The 24269-nt window shown below is 38.1% G+C and overlaps 6 protein-coding genes and 1 long non-coding RNA gene across 18 annotated transcripts; 4 read left to right on the forward strand and 3 right to left on the reverse strand.

Annotated features, from left to right (window-relative positions):
- Positions 1-84: 84 nt before the first annotated feature.
- LOC122414284 (uncharacterized) lies at positions 85-6222 on the reverse strand. Of its 2 annotated transcripts, XM_043425400.1 has the most exons (5): positions 6029-6222; positions 5192-5537; positions 4962-5099; positions 3613-4613; positions 85-3489 (listed from the first exon to the last, which is right to left on the reverse strand). In XM_043425400.1, exons 2-5 carry the CDS (start codon positions 5526-5528, stop codon positions 1699-1701), a joined length of 3267 nt encoding a protein of 1088 aa, XP_043281335.1. In that variant the 5' UTR covers positions 5529-5537; positions 6029-6222; the 3' UTR covers positions 85-1698. The 2 variants fall into 2 exon arrangements, with proteins under 2 accessions (XP_043281335.1, XP_043281336.1); XM_043425401.1 differs by lacking the exon at positions 6029-6222 and having other exon boundaries at positions 5192-5623.
- Positions 3464-4073, forward strand: LOC122414303 (uncharacterized). 2 transcript variants are annotated; one of them, XR_006261733.1, is made up of 3 exons: positions 3464-3603; positions 3693-3816; positions 3954-4073. It is a non-coding gene; the product is annotated as an uncharacterized lncRNA (long non-coding RNA). The 2 variants fall into 2 exon arrangements; XR_006261732.1 differs by having other exon boundaries at positions 3948-4062.
- Positions 6223-6229: 7 nt separating the features above from the next.
- On the forward strand, positions 6230-8699 carry LOC122414296 (torsin-1A-like). Its single transcript, XM_043425425.1, has 3 exons — positions 6230-7097; positions 7218-7477; positions 7783-8699. Exons 1-3 carry the CDS (start codon positions 6824-6826, stop codon positions 8380-8382), a joined length of 1134 nt encoding a protein of 377 aa, XP_043281360.1. The 5' UTR covers positions 6230-6823; the 3' UTR covers positions 8383-8699.
- Positions 8700-8707: 8 nt separating this feature from the next.
- On the forward strand, positions 8708-11796 carry LOC122414288 (uncharacterized). The gene is made up of 9 exons (XM_043425410.1): positions 8708-8849; positions 8930-9129; positions 9309-9736; positions 9873-9958; positions 10174-10348; positions 10426-10481; positions 10554-10625; positions 10833-10898; positions 11139-11796. Exons 1-9 carry the CDS (start codon positions 8762-8764, stop codon positions 11408-11410), a joined length of 1443 nt encoding a protein of 480 aa, XP_043281345.1. The 5' UTR covers positions 8708-8761; the 3' UTR covers positions 11411-11796.
- LOC122414286 (uncharacterized) lies at positions 11569-15136 on the reverse strand. 3 transcript variants are annotated; one of them, XM_043425408.1, is made up of 4 exons: positions 14634-15136; positions 13587-14487; positions 12574-13178; positions 12171-12452 (listed from the first exon to the last, which is right to left on the reverse strand). In XM_043425408.1, exons 1-4 carry the CDS (start codon positions 14685-14687, stop codon positions 12303-12305), a joined length of 1710 nt encoding a protein of 569 aa, XP_043281343.1. In that variant the 5' UTR covers positions 14688-15136; the 3' UTR covers positions 12171-12302. The 3 variants fall into 3 exon arrangements, with proteins under 3 accessions (XP_043281341.1, XP_043281342.1, XP_043281343.1); XM_043425406.1 differs by having other exon boundaries at positions 11569-13178; positions 14634-14987; XM_043425407.1 differs by lacking the exon at positions 14634-15136 and having other exon boundaries at positions 11569-13178; positions 13587-13930; positions 14014-14183.
- Positions 15137-15301: 165 nt separating this feature from the next.
- On the reverse strand, positions 15302-19553 carry LOC122414285 (uncharacterized). 3 transcript variants are annotated; one of them, XM_043425403.1, is made up of 4 exons: positions 19448-19553; positions 19188-19312; positions 17908-18748; positions 15302-17618 (listed from the first exon to the last, which is right to left on the reverse strand). In XM_043425403.1, the coding sequence occupies exons 2-4, from the start codon at positions 19221-19223 to the stop codon at positions 15799-15801; spliced, it is 2697 nt and encodes an 898-aa protein (XP_043281338.1). In that variant the 5' UTR covers positions 19224-19312; positions 19448-19553; the 3' UTR covers positions 15302-15798. The 3 variants fall into 3 exon arrangements, with proteins under 3 accessions (XP_043281338.1, XP_043281337.1, XP_043281340.1); XM_043425402.1 differs by having other exon boundaries at positions 19405-19541; XM_043425405.1 differs by lacking the exons at positions 19188-19312; positions 19448-19553 and adding an exon at positions 18891-19129.
- Positions 19554-19961: 408 nt separating this feature from the next.
- On the forward strand, positions 19962-24112 carry LOC122414298 (uncharacterized). Of its 6 annotated transcripts, none has more exons than XM_043425429.1 (6): positions 19962-21260; positions 21377-21677; positions 21884-21965; positions 22214-22294; positions 22859-22939; positions 23055-24112. In XM_043425429.1, the coding sequence occupies exons 1-6, from the start codon at positions 21043-21045 to the stop codon at positions 23147-23149; spliced, it is 858 nt and encodes a 285-aa protein (XP_043281364.1). In that variant the 5' UTR covers positions 19962-21042; the 3' UTR covers positions 23150-24112. The 6 variants fall into 6 exon arrangements, with proteins under 6 accessions (XP_043281364.1, XP_043281363.1, XP_043281361.1 ...); XM_043425428.1 differs by having other exon boundaries at positions 19963-21260; positions 23052-24112; XM_043425426.1 differs by having other exon boundaries at positions 19969-21260; positions 22214-22384; positions 23052-24112.
- The last annotated feature ends 157 nt before the right edge of the window (positions 24113-24269 follow it).

Consider the following 24269-nt stretch of genomic DNA (forward strand, 5'->3'; position numbering starts at 1 on the left):
CTGTGCACTTGTATCTCCTTCGGTTATTTTCTACCTTGGAAAAAAAATAATTTGATGAATAAAGAATTCGATGAGCATGGCAGATACTCGTGGAAGAAAATTTATTCAAAGTATAAATGATATAAAAATTATTGTCCAAACTTATTCTACGGATAAACGGTTCAAGCTATTATCTATCAAAGAACCGTAGCTGGAAGCCCTCCCCATCATCAATCACAATGATCAAGATATTTCTCTGTTTCTTTTAAGGTAAACTCTGCTCAATATAAGTCAAATATTTCATATAACAATGTTATAGTTTATTATAAAATTTCAATTTTATGATAATTCGATATCAGCCAGGTTTAGAAGATGTGGGAAAGATCAGAATCAGAAGTTCACTCGCTTCGACCTTCGTATTTCAACGATTATTGCACGTCACATCTTCCAGAATATTTTTTCTCATTCGCTTATATATTTCATTTTTAAATGAAGCGAAAGAGAGCTTGAATCGTCGACATTATTTGCACGAATATTGCGTTTTTTCCAAGTTATTCTTTTCACAGCTAAATTTGAATAACGACAGGAGTACACAGGGTCAGTGGGACCCGGTCAAAATGCAATTGATATTATTTTTCAAGATCACGTTTTCCAGGACAAACTTTTGATGCATAGTTCATTTTCTGCTCAAAATGCCGTAGAGTCAATCGAGCTTGTCTCCGAGAAACAAAAATCCTCAAGTTTTTACTTATTTTACAGGTCTCTTGGACCCCAAAGCGTCCTCCTAAGAGTTTCTACGTAATAGTACTAACAATTGCATTAATCATTACAGGCTAATTTATGATTAATTAGACGAAAAAAAATTAATTAGAAAAAAAAAAAATTAGAGATTAATTAGACGAAAAAATTTAAGCATATTTTCGTTAGAGCATCATTTCTAATATGGCAATGATAATTTCGTATGGCCCATTTTCTCTTCGGTCCCACGACCGATCGTACCTTTAATTCATTTATTTATAGATCAAAATTATAGAAAAATAACGAATCCTCAAAGTATACCAAGAGGCTTGAGTAAACCAGACAATTCGAAAAATGATAATTCTTTACGTAGTTTTTCGATCAACGAACTATTTCTGTTTTGTTGAGAAATGTTTGAAAACAGTACTCGAAAGCGCCCAGGTCGAAAAAAATCGAATTCAATGACCGAAATATCCCAGTATTTTATCAACGTTCATTATTACCAAATTTTTCAAGTTTTCCCTCAATTATTGATGATTGCTTGAGAACCACTGGGTGCTGATCAGAATTGCATATAATAGCCTCGTTCCTCTACAGGAAATTAGTTCCTAGAAAAAAATAAATTCCTCATACGATCAGAGACCAAATTAAAATTGCTTTTTGTTCTAGGAATGTAGAAATAAATGCTAATTGGAAGTCAGAGATGAGCATGGATTGGAAATGAGCAAGAAAGCTAAACAATCAAAGAGTATAAATTGTAAATAAACATGAAAGCTACACAATCTGACTAAAAATCAATCTTTCACGCTGCTTAATGATGAATTTTAACAAATTTTTTCCATTCAAAAAATGCCCATATCTGGATTGTAATAATAAATCTTAAATATCACTATCCAACTGAATAGTTCCACGAATATAGAATGGAATTGTTCAGCACATCGGTGGTTATATCACGAAAACGAAAAAAATGAAGGATTATATTTATGAAATGGCACAGTTGCCAGGTTTGCCAGACGAAGAAGTGAGTGACGTTTTACGGGGTTGCGGATGCATACTCGTGGTAGTGTCCAAAAATTCTTCATCCTCGTCAGAAACCTGTTCATCTCTGTCGTGAAGTTTTCGGGCGATAGTGTGATTATTACCCTGCACGTAACGATCGATCATGTGTCGATGCATCACTGGCAAAGTAGAATATTTGCCGGAATTATTATCATAGTACTTTTGGGACAGTGGTTGGGCGAGTTCGTGTGTTTGATGGCGTTGTCGAGGATAAGTGGTTGGAACCTTGTCAACGATGGGTTCATCAAAGTCGACGAAGCCGACGTTTCTCCGGGCGTAAGTATTCGTTCCGACTATATCGGGATTAAAATCTACTCGACGATCATTCGAAGGAATTTGGCGATTTTGATTCGAATTACGAAGAATATTATCCATGGAGAAACCGATCGGATACGATTTTGCGGCAAGAGCTGTTGGAGCTTCACGAGAAGCTCGATGATTTGCGACGTCACGATCGGTGGGAACGATCGGATTCTCGCAGCCGTAAGAATACCGATCTTGAAGCCACCCAAGAGCCTTGTTACGACTCTCTTTCTCAGCCAGTTCTTCGGCGTAGGATCGACGAGCTGGCAAGTTCTGTTCTCTCTTAATAAGCTCGTCATTCCTTTTTGCAACGTCGTTAAGCTCGTTCCTTCGCGGAGGGATGTTGAAATCATTAGGCAAACGTTGATTGAATGTTGGAGGGAAACGGTTCGTTGCTTGTTCGTTCCCAGTGGCGTCCCTCCAACGCGCGCTCTTCATGACGAGCTGAGCCAATTGTTGAATCGTTTGTTTGGGAACTTGGCTTCTCTCTTCCTCTTTGTCTAAACACTTTTCTGGCATCGGGAGCTTCGCAGGTGTGGAAGAGTCACAAGGCTTGGTTATGTACTCCGATGGCATGTTCAAACGACGCAGACGCTCGTAGTTGTCGACTTGACCAGCCAGCAACAACAGCTCCTCGTCGTCGTCGACCTCACCACCGGAAACACCGCCGCTTGAAGAACTCGCGAGTTTTGGATAATCGCAGTTGATCGAAGACACGTAACGCTCCGCGTCTAAAAAAGCAGCTGACAATATTATGCCGGGATTGGGCTCGCGACGCGAATCGAACAATTTCTTTCTCGCCGCAACTTCCTGGCCCATTTTTGTAATTATTTTCGCATTCTCCGATTGTTCTTCCGTGTGTTTTTCTATCTCGAGAAATTTTTCCGTTTCGTATATGAGCGCGCGGCGGTCCATTGACAATTCTGCCATCTCCTGTGATATTTTACGCTCGGCTGAAGATTGCGTTCGTATTTCACTGTTTGCCGACATTCCGCGCAGTCCCAACTGTTGTTGTGCTTTTACAAACGGCGATTGAGACACCGGACCTAGTTTCGACCATATCGCTCCCGGCTGTTTTATTGGCGAAACGATTCCCGGACGCGTCTGAACGGGATTTTGATTTATTAGCTCGACGTTCGATGTCGTACAAGGAACTCGACATGGCTTCGGTGGCACGAGATCGAGCTTTGGTGGAACCGTGCCCGGACGCGGTGGCGGTGCCAAACTGGTTATCACCGGCTCCGTCGAAACTGCTGGAACGTTCGATTCGCTATCTTTTTCAGAACTCTTGTTCAGCACTGACGCGTACACGACGTTCATCAAATGATCCAAACGATTTTCCAACCGGTTTTGACGGTCGCGATCCAGGTCCAGGAAACGTGACACCATAGCGTCTTGAGCAGCTAAAATCTAAAAGAGAAAAATCTATAAGACGCCTTCGATGAAATAGTATCGGTGAAGATTCATAATGGATTTTGAATCGTCGGGGCATATTCCGGACTGTGATAACTCAAGAAAAAAAAAGTAAGTTACCTTGTTGACGACTTCAGTTTGTGAAGTAATAGCATTAAGCATGAGCTGTTCAAGTTTCTGAACTTTTTTCTTGCGAACAGGAACATTGGGCACTCTTTCACAATTATCGGACAAACTTTTGGAGCCAGTAGCACCATTGTCAGACGGAGATTGGGAGCCTTCGAGGAATTCGATGGAAATTGTATCGTCGTTGAAAGTGGCATTGTGAGTGATAGTTGTAGCATTCATGCCCCGAATGACATCATCCATTGGTTGTTGGTCATAGTTATCGTTCAAATTATGATTTTTATCATCTTTGTTGACTTGGCAAAAAGCTTCGTTCAAATTGACCGCAGTTTCAGGTGAATAATTGGTGGAGCGTTGTCGACTCTCGGTGACATTGGTGTCGATGAAAAAACCATTTGGTGGTCCGTCCTTGTAATGTTTGTAATTCATCGCGAGATTCTGAGCGAAATTTCCACGTCGTGGTTCTTGAGGCATCGCGCGATTATCGATACCGCAAGTTTGTTGGAGCTGATTTTGCGTTCTTACTGTATTTTCGATGATCCGTGGGTTATTCGCCGTTCCCAAGTCTGCACGCTGATTTCCAACACGTAATTTGGTCGGGGCAATCTCATCGACCCCGTAATACAGATCATTGCGATTTCCGTTACGTCGATACAGAAAATCTTGCTGTGGAAACATGCTCGTACCTTCCGACTGGATAAATTGACTTTGCAGTAGATTACGTTGTTGCATGTTTTCTTGAATTATTTGATTTTGCACGTTTTGTACAGCGTTTTGATACAGCATCTCGCCAAAACGATTATTAGGCATTGGATTCAACGGACGAGCTTCTCTGATTGGTTGATCGTCGAGGGACGCTGCTCGACGTGTACCTTTCATCAATAACTGAGAACGGCTGTTCAGTGTGTTCGTTGCTGCATCACGAGTCGGCGAAAACGTACGATACGGTAACACCGTTTCGTTTGATTCTGCCGAATCTGGATAGTCTTCTTCATCTTCAAAAATCAATCAAAAAATTCAAATTCCGGATAATCAAACTGGCACATTTCCCATTACTAATTGTACCTCTGACAACTTTGCATTATTTTAGCTATCGCTGTGCTGCTTTTAGTTTAATTTTCATTTCAATTGTTCATGTTGAATCAAAAATCAAGTCTCAAATATGAATATTCAATGAATTTGGTTTCATCCTATTTTACATACTTTTGTCAAGGCAATTAAAAAAGCTCATTCAATTTACGAATTTTCAACAATTTTATCTCAAGCTAGTTGTGTGACTATTGTATCTGCATTAAATAAAAAAACTTTTTATTTAATGCAATTTTAGAAATGAGAATACTCACTCGCAAGATGCCAAGTGGGAGAAAGAGCTTCAGTTCTTATAAGAGATTCGATAGGCTCGCTGTACTTATTGAATCTCATCCTCAGATTCTTATTGGTTTTGACATCTTTGGGAGGTGATTTCACCGGTACTATTGCATCTGTACACAATACAATAATTTATAAAAAGATTCAATTTTCAGAGAAAATAATATCCAAACATGAAAGCCCAATGAAACAAAAAAAAACTTACCAACTGTATCAACTCCATTCGTGTCGTTTGATTCAGCCTTTTTTTCTTTTAGTACCTTATCGATGGATTCGTAATACTGTTCAACGCCGGCTCGTGTTCCTGCTCTTTTGGCTTCGCGATAACAAACCAATACTTGTTTCATTCGAGACCTGCATTGTTTTGCTGATACTGTATATCCCTTTTTTCTCATGTAACGAGCAACACTTTCCCATATGAGATGAGGTCTTTGGGCATATTCCAGTTGCTTCTGTACTTGTTTGTCTGTCCAGACTGATACCAGCAGCGTTGTGCTTTCTGGCGTCCATTTGTATTTAATGTTATCTCCGTAATCACTCATTCTGAAATCCTTTTATATTGATCGGTCAATTAATGGTAAGTAATTGGTAGAGTTCGAAATGACCAACCCGTAACACCCAAAATTTTTTTATCATATTTTTCCATGGGAGTTTCATTTTGTGAAAGATTGCAGATTTACTGCAAATATTTTTTTTTATTTTGTTCGAATTTTTTATTACACTCCCAAAAAAAAAAACGTATTACTTTGATTTCGTGAATTTGGGGATTTGGGTGCAACAAAAAAATCATACTTCGATTGGTTTTCAGTGATTTTTTAAAATATTCACCGATATATTATATAAAGGATCAAAGAACACTCTCGAATTGTTTCCGTTTTTTATACTACAAAGAGTGTTTTTTTAATATCTGTTTACATTGAATGGATCACGTCACGATAATAATACTCTCGCCGTATATGGGAAAACAAAGTATATTGATTATTGATCTAACACTCCACATGATTATTATCACCCTTACTTCCCAGGAACCTGCATAACTTACTCTTTCAATGTTGTAGCTCGTATAATTTGAACAGAGATGAGCCAAGGGGTTTGTATCAACGCTGTACTTTCACTTATGACGAATTTTTTCAGCATAAAATCTTCGCTTTGAGCACTTGCTTTGGAAAAAATAAAAATCGAAGGTTGATGCATACGCGTTGCAATTTACTTGCAGCGTTTTTTGTCGCGTCGTTTCGTTCTCGGCTCTCTCAATCGCAACGGTCGTCGCACCGAGAGGCAGTTCAAATTTCGAAGATGAAAACGCAAAGTGGGGGATGCTGTAAAGAGTAGTGGGAAGTGGGACCATACGACCATAAAGTGTTATCTTTCCTGTATATTTTTTCTGTCTGTTTTTTTTTCTCGCCACCACGAGGAGGAGGAAGCAACAGGTTGAACGAGACGAACGAGTTGTAACTGCGCCACAATGAGGAGTGCCAAAAATGTAAACTATCTCGACTCTCCGATTTGTAAACTCAATGGAAACGAATGAACTCTGTAATTTCAACTTCTGTTTCACTCTACTCCTCTCAACTCTGCTGTTCAAATATAACGCATAGCGAAAACGTATGGAAATGAGAGAAAGGAAAGTAAAATGAACAAAAGCGATAAAAATATTTCGAGCATTGAGATTGATATAGTGGCAAAATAACATGTGAGGAAGGGAGGGGTTAAAATCACGCAATTATTGGAATTAGAGATTATTTTTTTGTCTATACCGCGCGCGATAACAGTACCGACTGAAGAGAACTAAAGTTTTGACAGTTTCCAAACTAACCGTTTCGAAAATAACAGTGCCATGTGCGCGAATCGGCCACTCAGAATGAAAATCTCGAATCTTCACTCGCAATTGGATTCTGTTCCCATTTTCGTAACAAATGAAAAAAAAATGAAAATACGCAATGTTGTGGCGATTATTGGCATTTTGTTCCAAATCAACGGTGTTTTGTCTTTTGATCCTTTAACATGGAGTGTGCCAGTTGGAGTTGGTTTTCTCTACGGTTATCGAAATTTTATCAAATGCAAATTCGTCGAATGTTGCATAGATGATCACATACCGATCAACGTAACAGGTGTGTAATTTTGATAAAGGACCTTGAAGAATCTAGTTTCCTCTTGCATTTTTAGAATATGCTAAATTATTTCTAGTTCAGCCGAACCACCAGTGTAATCGTTTGAATGCTTAACTCTAGAACTTCAGAGACAATTGGCTTCGCGCTTGTACGGACAACACATTGTTCAAGAAACTGTTGTCAGAGCTCTCCGTGGATACAAGGCCACTCAAAATCCTGCCAAAGCTCTGGTTATGAGCTTTCACGGACCAACGGGCACTGGAAAGAATTATGTCTCTTCCATTATTACTTCAACTTTCCTAAAACATGGAACAAAGAGCAAGTTCTTTCAACTATTCAGCGGCAGCATTTTTTCTCAAAGTCGCTTGGAAGAACACAAGGTAAAATAAAAAAGCATTAAAAAGTTTTGAAATATGTCAATCACAATGAGATTTTGAAATTTTTCTACAAGTCCAGACTTATTTTTGCAAACTTGAGAATTTAACATTTTTCTATCGTACAATAGGCTTCTAAGATTTATAGAAAATCTGAATAATGCAATTGTTGGAATAAACCATTGAAGATTGTGCTTTTTTGTAGTTGTCCAGCACAGCAAAAAGTAAATTTTTGTTATACTTTATAAAGAAAAAATTTAGTTCAGTCACCAAAATTTAGTTCAGAGAAACTAAAAACACTGTTTTTTCAGGAATTCATAAAAAACACATTAGTGGAAACGCTGCAGCAATGCGAAAGGTCAATATTCGTATTTGACGAAGTGCACAAAATGCCTGAGGGTTTGTTAGAGATACTTCAGCCTTTTCTGGATTATGCTCAACCGGTATTTTTGGAGTACAAATCGCGTCAGATCCGACTGAACAGCAACAAAGCGATATTCATATTTTTGACAAACGCAAGTGGTTCGAAAATATTGGATCAGATGTTGAAATTCTGGATAGAGGGAAAGAAACGCAAAGAGATGAAACTGCATCATTTTGAGAGTTTGATAAGCAGCAACGCTGTCACAGAAAACGGTGGTTTTTTGAACAGCAGTGCAATTCAATCGTCCTTGATAGATTATTACGTGCCTTTTTTGCCTCTTGAGGAAGAACACGTGAAATTGTGCATGAGAGACGCTTTCGAATCCGACGAATATCCTGATCCACCGTCGTCTTTGATGGAACAAGATGTTCTATCGACTGTGATTTATGGCCCACCGCCTTACAACATTTATGCTACTGGTGGATGCAAAAGGCTAGAAACGAAGGTCAATAGCGCCCGGCAAATAGATTCCGCGAGTGCCACGTGATATTTTTTCAGATCAACTATTGAAAACCTATAAAAAATCGAATTTCAATTCCGAGTATTTTTTTATAATGAAAAACACAAGGTAAAATTGTGCAATTCCCGATCGAAGCATACTTGGAAACGATTGAATCGTGTTGCCATCAATTATTCATAGTTTTTATCAACTTTTTTACGGTATATTTATTTATTGCTCTTCAAAACTAATGATGGTGCCCTCTGTCTAATTATCAAAATTTTGACAGCTCCAAATTTCGACTCACAGCAGACAGCTACGAATATGATACACCAAAGATCAATAAACATTTTTTTCATAATCAATCGTTGTGTTATTTAGTTTAAAGTATTTGATTAACGGTTGAGGAGAAATCAACATCGGAAAAATGACGGCGAAAACTGGCAATATGGATGATTTCAATTTTTACTTGAAACTCTCGAAACCTCTGGTTCTCAATCTCCCAAATGCGAAAGGTTAAAATACACAACTCAGTGAATTAATGATTATTCGAGTATTCACTGGCTCGTTGTTCACTGACTCGAAAAATTATCAGATCGAGCAATGGCAGCTTTGTGGTTGAAGAAACTTGTCGAATTAAATTCTCGCCACACTCCGGATTCTGCTGCGGACAATATTCACGTGGAATACCTGAAGCTTTTACTGTTAGCGATGCAGACTGATCGACTTACTGGAATTTTTGGAAAACCTCCACCTTCCGGTGACTTGGGCGACATTGTACCTGGTAAACATAAAGTAAGTACTGTGTCGAAATATCTACACAATTATTCTTCTGATCATTAGCTCCATTGAAGTATCGAAAATAATTACTTATGAAAATTGGCTAATATCGTTTTTCCAAACACTCAAATTTGAAATTTTTTCAATTAAAAATGTTGGTGCGGTATTTTTTCAAAGATACGTTTCTTCCACAGGCTCAAGACATGATTTCCCTGGTGAAAACACGCACCAGCTCGCAACAGGGGGATGAAACAGTAACGTACGGGCATCCGCGCGTGATGACTTCGATAGGCGGTGATTTGTGCGAGTACGTTTCGGTCCAGGAGATTCCAAATTTCGGGATTCACGGTTATTACGCTCTGTCGAACGAGCCTTTGTCGGAATGGTCGAACATTGGCAGACGGTCCGTTGAGTCCAAAGAGTCCGATTGTTTCAAACATGCTTCTGAAAAAGCTGAACGAAAAAAGGCAGCTGCTGCAAAGCAAACCCCGATCGTCGCCGAAGAACAAAATGAAACGGCAGCGGCTACTGTTGGCTCCGATTCGACTGGAGTGGGACAAATCTCAAGGAGAAAGCACGAAAGAACGAAACACAGTGAAAAATCGTTACAAAAAATCTTCCAGTACGTCGCTTGATTTTTTCAAATTTTTCAAACAACCGTCGACAATGTGCCGGCCAATTTCTCCACTTCTTCATTTTTAAATGAAAAAAACATTCTAATCATTTGTTATAATCGACCATTCGCATTGGTTTTAAAGGGCTCAGAGGAGCGAAATTGCAGGCGTGGAAACTCGACCTTGTTGGGGCAGAATTCGTTATATTGATCGATTGATTGACGAATCTCGTAAGTTTTCCGCTGCGCTATTTTTTTCTCAAGTCAAAAACTCTTTTCGTTATTTTGAACTTAATACTTTAAAAACACAATTTTCCTTTTATTTCTTATTCTGAAAATATTATTAAGAACTTTATAATCAAATAAATTTATAATTATAATAGATTTTTTGTATTTTATCGCGGTCGAAAAATGTCTAAATGACTTATGATTCCTCCTGCTTAAAGCTCACGTCGTAGCCGATTTGGATCTTTCCGAGGCTGATGCAATGCTGCATCTTTATCGCGATACGAAGTTTCGGAAATCGAAGCACCTTAGCAAAGCGGAAAAGGCATCGAAGATTTGTTCGATATCGTCCAGGCGAAGAAATGTCGAAAAAAGATTGGATTTGCCACCTTGCGCGTTAGTTCTTTTTATTGTAAATTAAAAAAAACGACATTTCAGTGATGGATTACTGAAAATTTGTTTCAATCTTTCAGGATCATTCCCGACGAAGATGACTATGAACGATTTGCCGAGACTGAAACACCCGCAGGTGAGGATCCAACTTTCAATGCCAAGTTTTTCAAATTCAATTAAACGGAAAAAAACCGTTTTCGTCTTTCAGGTTCTCGGACTTGCCTTCCAGCGAATTTCGAATCAGACGACTGCAGGAACAACGACGAAGATGAAATCATTGGTAATTGATTTTTTACCTCGATATTCAAATGAGGAAATTCGTATTTGACTGATTATGAGGAAAAAGAGCATGTTAAATCTTTCAACAATGATTACTCGACAGTTTTTATATAAATTTGTTATTTTATCCACAACTTAAAGGATTCAAATATCATAACTGTCCATAAACTTCCTTTAAAAATTATAATTATTGTTTCACAAATTGCAGATTACGACAGAGCGCCTTACGATTGTCCGGACGATCAGTACGAATCAGAACTTCTTGAAAGAACAGGTGAGATGATAATACGATGATTTTTTTTTTGTAATGATTCCACTTTACGCAATGATAGTCAATACAATTATTTCTTCATAAATATTTTTTGTATTTATTATTGCCGGTATAGATTCAATCCGGACGATCAATATTTGTATTGCAATTCACAGAACGATACCAAATTTAGCTAAATCTGGTATTCAATCGATTTATTTTTAAGCTCTATTGTTTTATCGTGTTTTTTTTTTCATTTTTAAGAATACGCTACGTGGCCGGATGGTGCTCACGAATGCGATTATACGGACCAATATTCGGAAGGACTGGAAGAATCGTATTCCAACGTTTCTCAACCGAGTATGGAAGCGATGAATCCGGAAAGTTTTCGCGACACGAAACTTCTCATATCAGACCCAGAAAGAAGAGCACCACCGTCGAGTGGCAAAGTTAAAGTTCCACGAAAAAAAAGACATTCTTTAACGGATGAATCTTGGGATCCACCGGGCCATAGTACGAGTATAACGAAACTATAATCGTTCTCTGGTTCGATCAAAAAATACTATTAAATTATTCAGAAGTTTCATTAATAATTATCCAACGAGTATGGAATTTTAATTTCCTTTCGATGAAAATTTGAACGAAAAATTATCGAAATTCAAACCGTTTTCATTTGGCGAACGTGCTTGTGGTATTATTTGAAATTTGTACAAATTTATTGTAGAATCCTAACGATTATCACAATTTTATGTGAATTTATGAAAAATATGATATGTTATTTTTCGTTAAGTGAAAATTCAGTCTCCCTAATATTACAGTCTATAGCAGTCTAGTTTTGAGATTCTGAGGCACCTTCGAGGTTTCTTATAATTGTACGAGTTATCGATTCAAAATTGAATTTCAATTAAAAAGTTTGAGGACATTTTTTTTCGAGCCATTTAATGAAGGCTTCGACCCAAACATCGATTTCCTCTTCGACCATAATGGAAAGTTTTTGTATGATGGGAATCAAAAATTTGCATAGCGCAGGATCATCGATTGGAATTTTCGGTATTCGACGTTTTATACACGTCTTAACGTAATTCCAAACAAATTCTACTATTTTTCTAAGAACCTCGCCAATTGTTATTTTTCTATCTTGCGGTAAAGATTCCCATATTTTGTACCCGATTTCAAGCAAAATAGTAAAAATTTGTGCGTAATTGACAACAGAACGAAGTTCTGTGAGGACATTTGAAAAATCAGCAATGTGCGGTGGCGCAGCTTGCATCATGGAGTTCGCGTGTCGAGTGCAAAATTCCTTGAGAACTGTACGGTTGGTTGTATCGAATTTTCTATACGATGTTTCGTTCGGTCGAATTTCCATCTCAACCTTCGATTTTACCAAATTTGGTTTGGCTTCTCGAAACTCTTTGGGTTGTGTTCCAGTCACGTAATTCGGTTTAATGCCAGCCGAATTGGCTGATTTCGATGCAGAATTCGGTGGATTAAGTCCGCTAGAGGCGTTGGAGATTCCGGGTGAATGGATGTTGCTCCCGGTTTGAGGATTGACCACGTTTCTAATGATCTCTGTTCGTACTTCTCTCGGTAAATTTGCAAATTCAATAGGATCGATTATCAAGACGTCATTGACAGTGACCTTGCCATCAGAGAAAGCTGCTCTGGCACTCGAAGCACTCAAACATTCGCGATTTCTTACCATGGCTTGAAAGAAATCATCCTTGTTTGAAATTTTGTTGATTCCTCGGATGATTTCCTCGTTGCTAGAAATATCATTGGTACCGGCAGCTCTCGTGTTACGAGCCATTCTTTGGAATTCATTACGGTGTCGGTTGCTGCGTAAACTCGCTTCGTAATCTTTCAACAGTTGGGCTTGTGAAGATTCGATGATGGTTCGAGCAAACCGGATATTCATTACAGAATTTCCGAAGAAAAACAAATGTGTGGCAAGCATAACAACATCTACTGCTGAAATCTGTTTGCTTTCCATATACGAGGCATACATATCGTAACCTTTGAAACTGAGGCCAACCCCATTTACGACCAAGTTGCCAATTAGCACTGCGTCGTAAGCTACCGTTGCTGCTCTACCGATCGTTGTTCCTGTACGTATCGCACGTGAGACGAGAGCTGTGCTACCAGAAGCTACAAAGCCTACAGCTCCACCGGCAATCCCGATCCAAGCACCCATCACAGATCTATTCTCGATTGGATTTATTGTTTCATCGTGGAGACCTCGATCAGCCAAATGTTGAGCCGATCTTCCAACGGTCCAAGTGCTGCCTATTGCACCACCTACTCCACCTGTGCAATTAAAATACAAAATATACAAATACTAAAGAGCCCGAGTTTGAAAGATTCTACAGTTTTTCCTGATAAAAAAATGTTTACTAAAAATCTAAAACTGGATAAGCTGCTTGAGCCTCTTTCAGTTTATGCTACCATTAGAAATTTAATAATATAACAATCAAATGGTGCAAAAAATACCAAATTATTATTTTATAACTATTATAGCTATATAACTATTATAAATCAATTTCTATTGGCGCTAATGAGATAGCAGTATCAATTAACAAAAAACTTGGGTTAAATGTCGAATCACAGAAGCATGAAAGCCTATGAAGTGAATTTGAATTGGCAGAATGAAAGCCCAAAAACGTTTTTGGCAACATTAACTAATGTCGATAACAATATATCACTCTTAGAGTATACCTGCAATTGCTGCAATAGGACCAATAGGAGTGAACATGGCAGCAATTCCAACACCCAAGCTAGCAAAACTGATGATTGTAGTAGCAATATCGCCACCCTTTAGAACTTTTGATGCTAGGTTGTCAGCTGGTGATTGGCGATGCTCCAGCCAGACATCTGTTATAAATTCTCCATTTTTTCTTGGATGCTTGCGATGTTTAAATGATACCAGATTCATCTGATATTTGCCATCTTTTGGATAGACCATAGTACATTTTGGTAATGTATTGTTATCCAAGTAATCTTTGAATCCTTTATAAACTCGTCCATCATTGTCTATGTAATAAATTTTCTCAGAAGTTGTACTGGAAAGAGAAATATTATCACTGAGAGTCCATTTAGTGCGAACCTGCTTCACTTTGAATACAGGTACAGGATAAACTTGTACTTCAGGGATCGAACATTCAGAGGTCTCCTTCCCATCCTTATTTTCTTTTCGTTCACAGTAAGCTTCCCATTTTCCTTTGTACTTTTTGAAAGCTTCGTGTGCTTGCTTCGTGTTGAATATCACATTAAATATTACGTTGCAAAATATGGTTCCTCTTGAGTTGTAACGATTTCCATTCTCAAGAATTTTGTCAAAAATCAAGTTTATAGTCTCTTGCTGTTTTTTTTCGTAAACATAGTATCCTACGTTATACTGAATTGCAAGGTCTTCTGTGGCTTCACTTTTTTTCTTATTCTGTGATTCATTTGCATTGTATTTCGATTCATCTTGGTCCTTAGATTGAGGAGGCCCAAACATAGCACAACCAATGTAGTCTTTGAGGTAATTAAATTCTTTGTATTCGAAGCTATGCCAATCGCCCGAAATTTCGTAAAGATTTTGTTGAAATGCAGTCGCTGTTTCGAGCAATTTTGCCTACGAGGGATAGGAATTCGTTATCAATTGCTGCTGTTTATTCGGGTAGAGCATTATTCCTGTACGTAGGTATATTGTTTGATTACGTAAAATCTTTTGATTGATACGGAGTTTAGTGAAATAGAATAAAGAATGTCGGAACTAACCTCGAGGGCGAGAAAAGTATCAAGTTTTTTCGCCATTCTCGACCTTGCTATCATAAGAAAATTAAAGTAGTAGAATTCTCGAAAGATTGTATTTCTTCGGACGGCACAGCTGTATATACCAATGGATTCTCTGAAGAGTTATTTCCAACAGTACCTAAAAATCCAGGTTTATTCCACAGGTAATACATATGTTTTGATATGAAGGTACGCCACTGTAGCAAAACTCTATGTGATTCCCCTCGTTTTCTGCGTGGCTCGCACCATTGTATTTTTTTTATAAAAATAAACGCAGCGGGAAGCGTTCCCTCCTGTTTTTTCCACTGGTTCCCGTTTCAACCCAACCACACCTCTCTTCTACGCATTTTTGTTCAGTGAGGCCGCCACACGCCAGCGGGAAAAATATATATTTTGAATTTTGCAGTCTACAACACGTAATTATTGCGCGAATAAAATTATTATCGGCGTATGCAATTTAATGTCTTCATGATCAGCCTTCTGATTAATTTTTCATTGACGTTTGAAAAAATATCAGATTTATATGTTCAATTAATTCGGCACAAGCATGGATCACTTTATATACTCGATAAATTTATTTATCAAAAGACGCGGTAGCGGCTCGTTTATATACAGAACCTTACGATGTCGATTGAAAAAAGTAAAAATTTGACTCCAAGATCGAAGAATTTTTATTTTACTTACATATGTTACAATATAAAGTGGTCGCTAGAACTATCAAAAATACTGGAGTTTCGCTCTTTTCTATATTAGTTTTTTACATCTTTTGTTTTCAGCGAACCGTCAATACTATTATTTACATCGTGCCAATAGAACCGCGAACAAATATTCAATTCACTAATTTGTACGTGCGTTTCGTGAGTTCATAGAAAAAAATGTGCCAATTACCAATAATTAGAGAATTTGTAAAAAATTCAATATTATTTGTATACCAGGAATACAAATTTTATTATATCAAAAGATACTACGATTGGACACGTTTTTCGATATGTCTTTGTTAGGCGATAGGTGAATTTTTAGTCTTTCTAGTTTCACGATCCATTGAGTTTCGAGGATCTTCGCGTGCATTCGGAAAATTTGAAGCCTTTGTACATCTGATTTCTACTATTGAGCAGATTACTACAAATTCTGACGAGCTTCGATAATTGAGTTAATTGGGAATTTTGAATGTTTGGGGAAACGTTTTTCTTAACCATTCTTTAAAGGCTTCGACGTAGACTTCGATTCTCTGTTCTACGTTGACCCAGAGTTCTTGCAGAGCACCGTCCAAACATTTGCGAATCAAAGGATCATCGATCGGGATTCCCGGTTTTGTAAATCTTATGCATTCCTTGAGATAACTCCATAAAAATTCAACTATGAGACTAAGTATATTTCCCAGTACTATTTCTTCGTCACGAGGTAGATTTTGTAATATTTTGTAGCCAATCTCGAGTAATTTGCCAAAAATAATGACATAATTTTGTATGTATCGAAGCTCGCTCAGTACATTCGCAAAATCGGTTATTTGCGGAGGGGCAGTTTGTAGCAAGGCGCTTGCGTGTCTTGTACAGAATTCATTGAGCACCGAACCGTTCTGTGTTTCAAAATTTTTGTAAGTCGTTTCGTTCGGTCGAACTTTTGTTTTCACTTCAGCAGCCGTTCTGGCCGGCTTGAGTACTTTCGTTGAATCTTTGGGCTCTGTTGCTGTCGGAACATCCGATTTGGTGTTGGCGGACTTTTTCAGAACTCCAGGGGAAGCATTCGCCTTCGTTGACGTTGAATGACTTGTTGAAACTTCTGGAGTGGCTCGCAGTATTGGTTTCGCCGAAGTATCGGACGTCATTTCAGGAAAATTGTTCGCTTCAACTGAAGGAGAAATAGCAGACGGTGGTTTCATGGAATTTTTATTTTGGGCTGTACCAGAATCTTTTGGCTCTGTTCCAGCTACATTGTTTCGTTTAACTCCAACGGAGTTGCTCGATTTTGATTCAGCTGGAACAGTTTCTTTGGCTGGAGTAGAATTTTTAGGCTGCTTGTCAGCTGCTTTTTTCGCTTCGATTCCAGCAGAGTTTTTGGGTTTTTGTTGCCCTGGGTTCATCGGTTTAGTTCCACCAGAACCTTTAGTCTGAGTTTGAGTCGAACCAGTGGGTGTCGAGCCAGAAATCACTGAATCAAGTCCACCGGAGGGTATTGAGACTTCGGGTGAATGGATGTTGCTCCCGGTTTGAGGATTGACCACGCTTCTAATGATCTCTGTTCGTACTTCTCTCGGTAAATTTGCAAATTCAATGGGATCGATGGTCAAGATGGAATTGACAGTGACTTTGCCATCGGAGAAAGCTGCTCTAGCATTCGAAGCACTTAAAGATTTGCGATTTCTCACCATGGCTTGAAAGAAATCATCCTTGTTTGAAATTTTGTTGATTCCTCGGATGATTTCCTCGTTGCTGGAAATGTCATTGGTACCGGCAGCTCTCGTGTTGCGAGCCATTCTTTGGAACTCCTTACGATGTCGATTGCTGCGTAAACTCGCTTCGTAATCTTTCAACAGTTGGGCTTGTGAAGATTCAATGATGGTTCGAGCGAACCGGATATTCATTACAGAATTTCCGAAAAAGAACATGTGGCCAACGAGCATGCCGACATCCACTGCCGAAACATCTCTGCCTTCTTTGTACGCGGTATAAATGTCGTAGCTTTTAAAACTGAGGCCGACACCATTTACGACCAAATTACCAACCAATACCACGTCGTATGTCAACGTTGCTGCTCTACTGACTGTTGTTCCTGTTCGTACAGCTCGTGAGAGGAGAGCCGAACTACCAGTCGCTGCTAAACCTACAGCACCACCGGCAATTCCCATCCAAGCCGAGAACGTAGATTTATCAGCTGTTGGACTTATCGATTCGTCATGAAGACCTCGGTCAATTAAATGTTGAGTCGATCTGCCAAAACTCCATGCACCGCCTACACCACCACCTATGGAACCTATAAATTCAAATAACAAAAAAAAAGTCGAAATGAAATTAAAAATAAATCTATAGAGCTTTCACATCGATTTGGCGTTATGTAGTTCGAGATTTCGACTCAAAAATCATCAAATATAATGAAAAAAATATGGAAATGAAAACGTGAATAAAACTATGGAAATAGCCGTATTATTCCAGAGAATATTTCGCAAATTCGAGTTTTTCATTCTAGAAAAATGATTGATTCAACAGTAATATGGTCGTAAAAATGTCCTCTTATAATTAAATACGTCTTTTATGGTACATACTTGCTACTGCGACAGCAGGACCAATAGGAGTAAACAATGAAGCAATTGCAACACCCATACTAGCAACAGTCACCACTGTAGTGACAATATCACCTCCCGACAAAATTTTTGACGTAGTACTATCAACGGGTGATTGTCTATGCTCCAGCCAGACCACTGACTCACGATTGTCATTGTTTTCATTTGCTACATTCGATTCAGAATATAATTGCTGATCAATTTGATATTTGCCATCTTTGGGATAAACCATGGTACATAATGGTAATCTATTGTTGTCCAAATAATCCTCAAATCCGTTGTAGACCCTTCCTCCATTATCTATGAAATAAATTTTCTCAGAGGCTCCGGTATTTTCAGTACAAATCTGTTTTACTTTGAATACCGGTATTGGATAAGCCTGAACTTCTGGTTCCAAACATCCAAATATTGCTTCTCCACCTTCGTGTTCGTTTTCTTTCAACATAGCAGCCAATTTCACTTTTTTCTTTACTAAAGATTCCTGCTCTTGTTCTTTGTTGAATATAACATTGTATATTACATTGCAGAATACACTTCCTGTCAAGCCATTTGGATTAGCATACTTCAATATTTTGTCGTATATTTCTTGTATCGCCTCTTGCTGTTCCTTTTCATAAATAAAATACCCTGCATCGTTTATATCTTCATCGGGGTATGTTGATTTGTTGTTTTCATCAGTAACTTTGGGTCGGGGGGGTCCAAACATAGCAATGCCGATGTAGTCTCTGAGATAATTGAGTTCATATTGCTCATAGCAATTCCAATCACTTGAAATTTCATAGAAGTTTTGTTGTATCGCTCTCGATGTTTCAAACAATTTCGCCTATGAACAAAACACAAGTTGGTGATGCGTCAATATCTTCAAAATAATATAAAAGCTGTTTCTTTACAATACAATTATGACCATAAGCAGCAAACTCTGAGCCACTATATCTATACTTTATGAAATGACACTGCATGTTTACAGAGTAATGGTAAATATAGTTGACTCTTCAAGTGTCAAATCCTTCACCCGTTTTTTCAAACGTTAACGGTGAGATGTAGACTATTGGATTTTCAGAAACAAGTCCTTTTTATTCGGTTTCATAACTTTTATTTTTTTAAATATTTTCCTTCGTATTAGAAGTGGAGATAAAATGTCACACATCAGATCCGACTCGGTATCTTCGAGGTGACAAATGAGCAAGTCCATTGTGTGTTAGAGATATGATTCATGAGATCCGTACTAAATTCGGAGTTATAAATAATATTCTGAAACTAACCTCAAGGGCGACGAGAGAATCAGCTGTCTGTGCCATCGTCAGGGCCTTGAGCAACCTTGAGATTTGTGTGGCTATAATTGCGTCATAAAATGAAACGGTTTATAGCACAAACCTTCCGCATTCATCTGCAGCACAGAAAATGTGTATATGAAACTCTTTTATCTATATACTTGCTTCGAAGATTCTTAAAAAAGTAACGATTTAGGCAAGCTCTAACCTGACGGAAAAAAAAACAGTTTTCACCAAATCAAGGCACTAACATGTTCTCTGCACTAACGTATCACTGATTCATTTTTTATATGTGAATCCCCTCATTTTCTACTGCTCACGTAAAATGTCGACTTGTCGACTAAAAAATTACACGAATCGTTCCCCTCAGTTGCCTCAGTTCCACTTTCCGCTCCATAATATTTCTTTCCGGAGGGCGCCACAAAACGATGCGGGAAAAAAGTTTTCATTTCGAATATAATTATGCATTGAAAAGCGCAATACAAGGAAATTCTGCGGCAACAACACGACCAATGCGTTCCAATTCACAATGAATGAACTCCTGTTTTATCGCCATATCTAAGATATGTAATGCCGCTGTAAGCGCGAATCGCAAGGCACCACTAAAAACTACTTTTTCGAGTTTCGTAAATTGTTCAAAATTTCTGATTCGAAATTATATAAAACCATGCTTTTCGATGTTGCCAGAACCGTTGGTGTTGGAGTGAGTGATAGAAAATATAGAGGAGATATGTTTGGTCGCCATGGCATTGGCGAATTTGTGGCTTCTTCTTCTTCTTCTTGTTGTGGTTGGCTCAGGTCTAAGCAATTTGTGGCTTAATGCGCGAGAGACTGCACGGAGTAGCGCAGGGTCTGCAGCCACGGCGGATTAGGCATTAGGCAGTCGTCGATCGGAGGTGAGGTCGCATGCAGCCGGCTTTCTTCTGCACTTCTGTCGGATTGCAGTCGTTGGCCCGTTGGCCGCTACGGCCGCTACCAGCAGAAGATCTTGGTTGTTTGTTTAGAGTTTAGAGTACGTCGATTATCATTGTAAAGTTGCGGCGAGCCGCCATTTTGCAACCTGCTTCGTCACCTTTTGGTAAAAAAGTAGTAAATTTAGAATGAAATCATACGGGACCATACGATTTCACGCTGCCCCGGCACCGTCGCCGGGCCGAAACATTAGAGCCGAGATGACGAAGACGAATAAACAATAATGCTATAATCTACAGAACGATAAATAAAATATCAGAGGTCGAACATGGGTCGAACCTAATTTTGCGTAGTTTTCTTACGCATGCGTGTGTACATGTGTACGCATACTCTTTATTTTTTTCCTGACCTCTTCATCTCCTCAAAATGAATATTCTTTTAGTTTCATGGGCATAGCAGCCGCGCGGCGTGGCGAATTCGATGACTACACCGAAACGAAAGTTTTCGTTTTCATTGCACTTGTTACATATACACTACTCAAATCGGAAATGTGATACTGACCTTATCATCATCAATGTGATGAATATATAGTCGTCTGTCAGCAACAGCAGCATCTGACAACTTATTCGTATTAGGGCCTCGTACTTTTTTTTTCTGTTTGTTTCATACGTTCGCGGTACGTCCGAAAAACAACAATTGATCATTTTTCAATTACAATTAATCTTCTTAATGCAAATATGACCTTTTACTTAACTGAGAAAAGCCCTCCGTGAAGCGTTATCCAATTTTTGAGGTTAACGCCTCACACCAGAATAATCAACAATTATCGTATATCTGGTATTTGCCATATACAAATCCATAGATATCTGTGAATATAATTTCTCTGTCGAAAATCGCACAAAGCTCAGTGCGTGTCGTTACAGCCTTTAAATACATGCTTTCAAAAGATAATTATCTTGCGGAAGAGCCACAGATAAGTAGAATAATGGGTTTGGATGGTTTGAGAGTTGGCGGCGGCAGATGTCCACCACTGTTTGTCGGTGGATTGCTCGTTGCCTGTTTTTTTCTTGTTTGCAACTGGTGGAGTCTCTCAACCGAGAATCTTGAATTGCTCCGTCAACTTGACGAGCTCAATGAACATTTGAAAATCAGGTAAAAACTTACAAGTTCCTTGTGCAATGGTCTCTTGAAAAATTAAACGTTTTTTATCCAACCAAAGAGGAATAACACTGTGAAAACTTACTAAAATAATGATAAATTTTTATCAGTGCTGAAGAGAGAGACGAGTGTACAACTTTGCGGCAAAACATGGATCAGCGTTACAAAAGCTTGAAGGACGAGGTTGGCACTCTTCACGTGCGTTTGCAGCAACTTAATTCTTTGAAAATGAAAAATGACGAAGTCACGGAATCACTCACTATGTGCAAAAGTGAACTGGATTCACTGAACAAGCTCGATGCTACCAAGAGCGCCACTTTGGAAACTTTGAGATTAGAAAAAGATACAATGGCTACTCAGTTGGCAACCAAGAAGGAGGAAAATAAAAAGTTGATGACGGATCTTGAGGCGGTGCGATACATTTGATTTCATGGTTTTTTGATGCTGCAAAAAGTGGTTTTTTTAACCGTCATATTGCTTATATAAATCTCATTGGAATTGATATTATCAATTATTTTATTGATTCTCACTTCTTGCATTGTTATACCAAACAAATCAAATTTATTGGAAAAGAAAACTTGATTGATGAAATATGAAATAAAATGGTATGATTACAGGCACTGAGTAATCTGGAGAAATTGAAGCTTTCGGTTAACATTCAAAATGAGAAGGCTGTGGAGGAAGAATTTCGAACAGAATGTAAGTTTCTCCCGTTGTATGTTGAATTCCAAATTGTTCAGCTTTCACAGTTACCAAGGAATACTAATGCTATATCTTGCAATTTGATAATAATGCTCAAATTCCATGAGTATTATAGCAGAACTCTACACAAGTCTGTTCCGTTAGATAAAAACTCGGAATGACACACTCGTAGTTGCATTTCCACAAGTTGAAGGATACGAGAGAAAAAAATATTTTTTTTCTGGCATGTTTGCTTTTGTGCTTAGTAACGGAAGGCTCCAAAGACAAGGCACAGTTGGGTCCGGTTGACGAATCAGCAGTGCAAATATCAGTCTCGGGTCAACGAGGTATGAAGTATCATGGAGTGCCAATACTCCCGAGAGATCCGCCTGGTGTTTCACGTCAATCTCCTCGCCTCTCAGTAACAATGCTGAAAGGTAGAGGCCCTAAATCCACCAAGAATGAATCTAAATTTCTCTGAAGCTCGAGCTTTTTGTTCGTATAACAATTAGCAGAAAATCGACTCTTCTAAATTACTATTTTTTCGGAATAAATTCTTGAATTCCTCTGAAGCTTCTCTCGCTTTCTGGCTCTCTCCTAAAAATTCATAAACACACAAAATCTCATGCAGGAATATCTCCAAATTTTCACCAACTCGATTTGGAATTTTCGTCATTCGTTCGCTACTATTACCAGGAACATTGGTCTCGGCCTCGCTCACTCTCTTTTTCGTCTAGCATCTCCAGTCTAACTCCCTCTCTGTCTCTCGTCTAACCTGTTTGGGGCTGAGTTATCAATAACGTACACTATAAAACAAGGATTTTCACCAAATAACACACGTTGGGATTCACGTTGTCTTGTTATTCTATAAACGAGGACACAATTGAAATTTATGCCATTGTGTGTTTCAGCACCAACATCGAACACGGTCGCTGCAAATAATTTAGCCAATATTGAAAACGGAAAAGAGAACGTTGACGAGGCGAACGGTGGTAAATAATGCTTCATTCCATTTTACAAATTATTTCTATTGACTAGATTTTGAAAAATCGATCGTGACAAATACTAAATTCATCAATCTTTTCGTAATCCTCTTCAACATAGCAGAACCGAGCAATAATGCGAATGAAGGTGAAGAGGAAAGTCATCGGTTTATCGAGCCGGATGAGCACAACAAAAACGACGGGGAGCAACAAAATTGAACTCTGATCAAAAATTTTCTGACGGTCAACCATTCGATTGATATTTTTTGAATACTGATGTCAATCTTAGGATCATGAGGACAGAAGGAAAATCGATCATTCTTATTTTCAATCATACTTGGACAACAATATGACGGGGGAAGTTGTTTTTTAACGGAATATCTACGTATATAAATCTATATACTTATATATATATATATATATATATTATATGGAATATTATTATAATTAATAACTAAAGTATTGGAACGGTGAATGAAATCCACTGTTTTCTCAGCGCCATATAATTTATACATCAGTCAAAATGAACGCATTTTACAGTTCGACAGTATGTTTTATTGTGTTTAACAAAGGTCTGAAAAATTTAAGAAAACTTAAAACTGCGGAAATTCAAGTATACAATTGAAATCGACGTTATTATTATTCTTGTATTGTCATTGTACAGGACGATAATTAATTTTTTTAAATGTTGTATGTATCTGGAGGATTTTAAAACCGTGTGTCATGGCGAAAATTGTGCCCAATTTTGTTCGAACATTTCAAAGATTTTCCACGTTCATTATGAATCTCAATTATAAATGTGAATATTTTATATAAAACATTGGCAATCTTTTTTTTTGTGTAATACTGTTCATTGATAATGGGATTTTTGTTCGATCACTATTTTCCCTTTTTTATTTTACATTGAAACCAAACGTGGAACGTGAAACTAGATTAAGAATATGTTACATGCGTTTCATAGAGATTTTGGATATTCTCATACCCAATTGAAATTTCTCAGCAGAAAGACATAACTCAATTTTGAAATTTCGAAATTCCTCGAAAATCTAAAAATGTAAGGGTTTTGTGGAATTACATTTTTGGCATAAACGTGAGTCCTTTCACCCTCACGTCATTCTACTTTTTGTCTTCCAGTTCAGCTGTATTGAAATCAACAGACGAGAATAAACATTTTATTAATAATGCTTGCGTGAACATCAGCTAAACAAATTTGACTACGATTGACACGTAAACATATAATTGTACATGTATAACAATTTTACCCAATACAGCATCGGGCTACATGGAAAACACTGCATAAAATAATGGCTTTAAATCCATTGATCGTGATAGTGATCGC

The sequence above is a fragment of the Venturia canescens genome, chromosome 8 (assembly GCF_019457755.1).
Source record: "Venturia canescens isolate UGA chromosome 8, ASM1945775v1, whole genome shotgun sequence".
Classification (NCBI taxonomy): Eukaryota; Metazoa; Arthropoda; class Insecta; order Hymenoptera; family Ichneumonidae; genus Venturia; species Venturia canescens.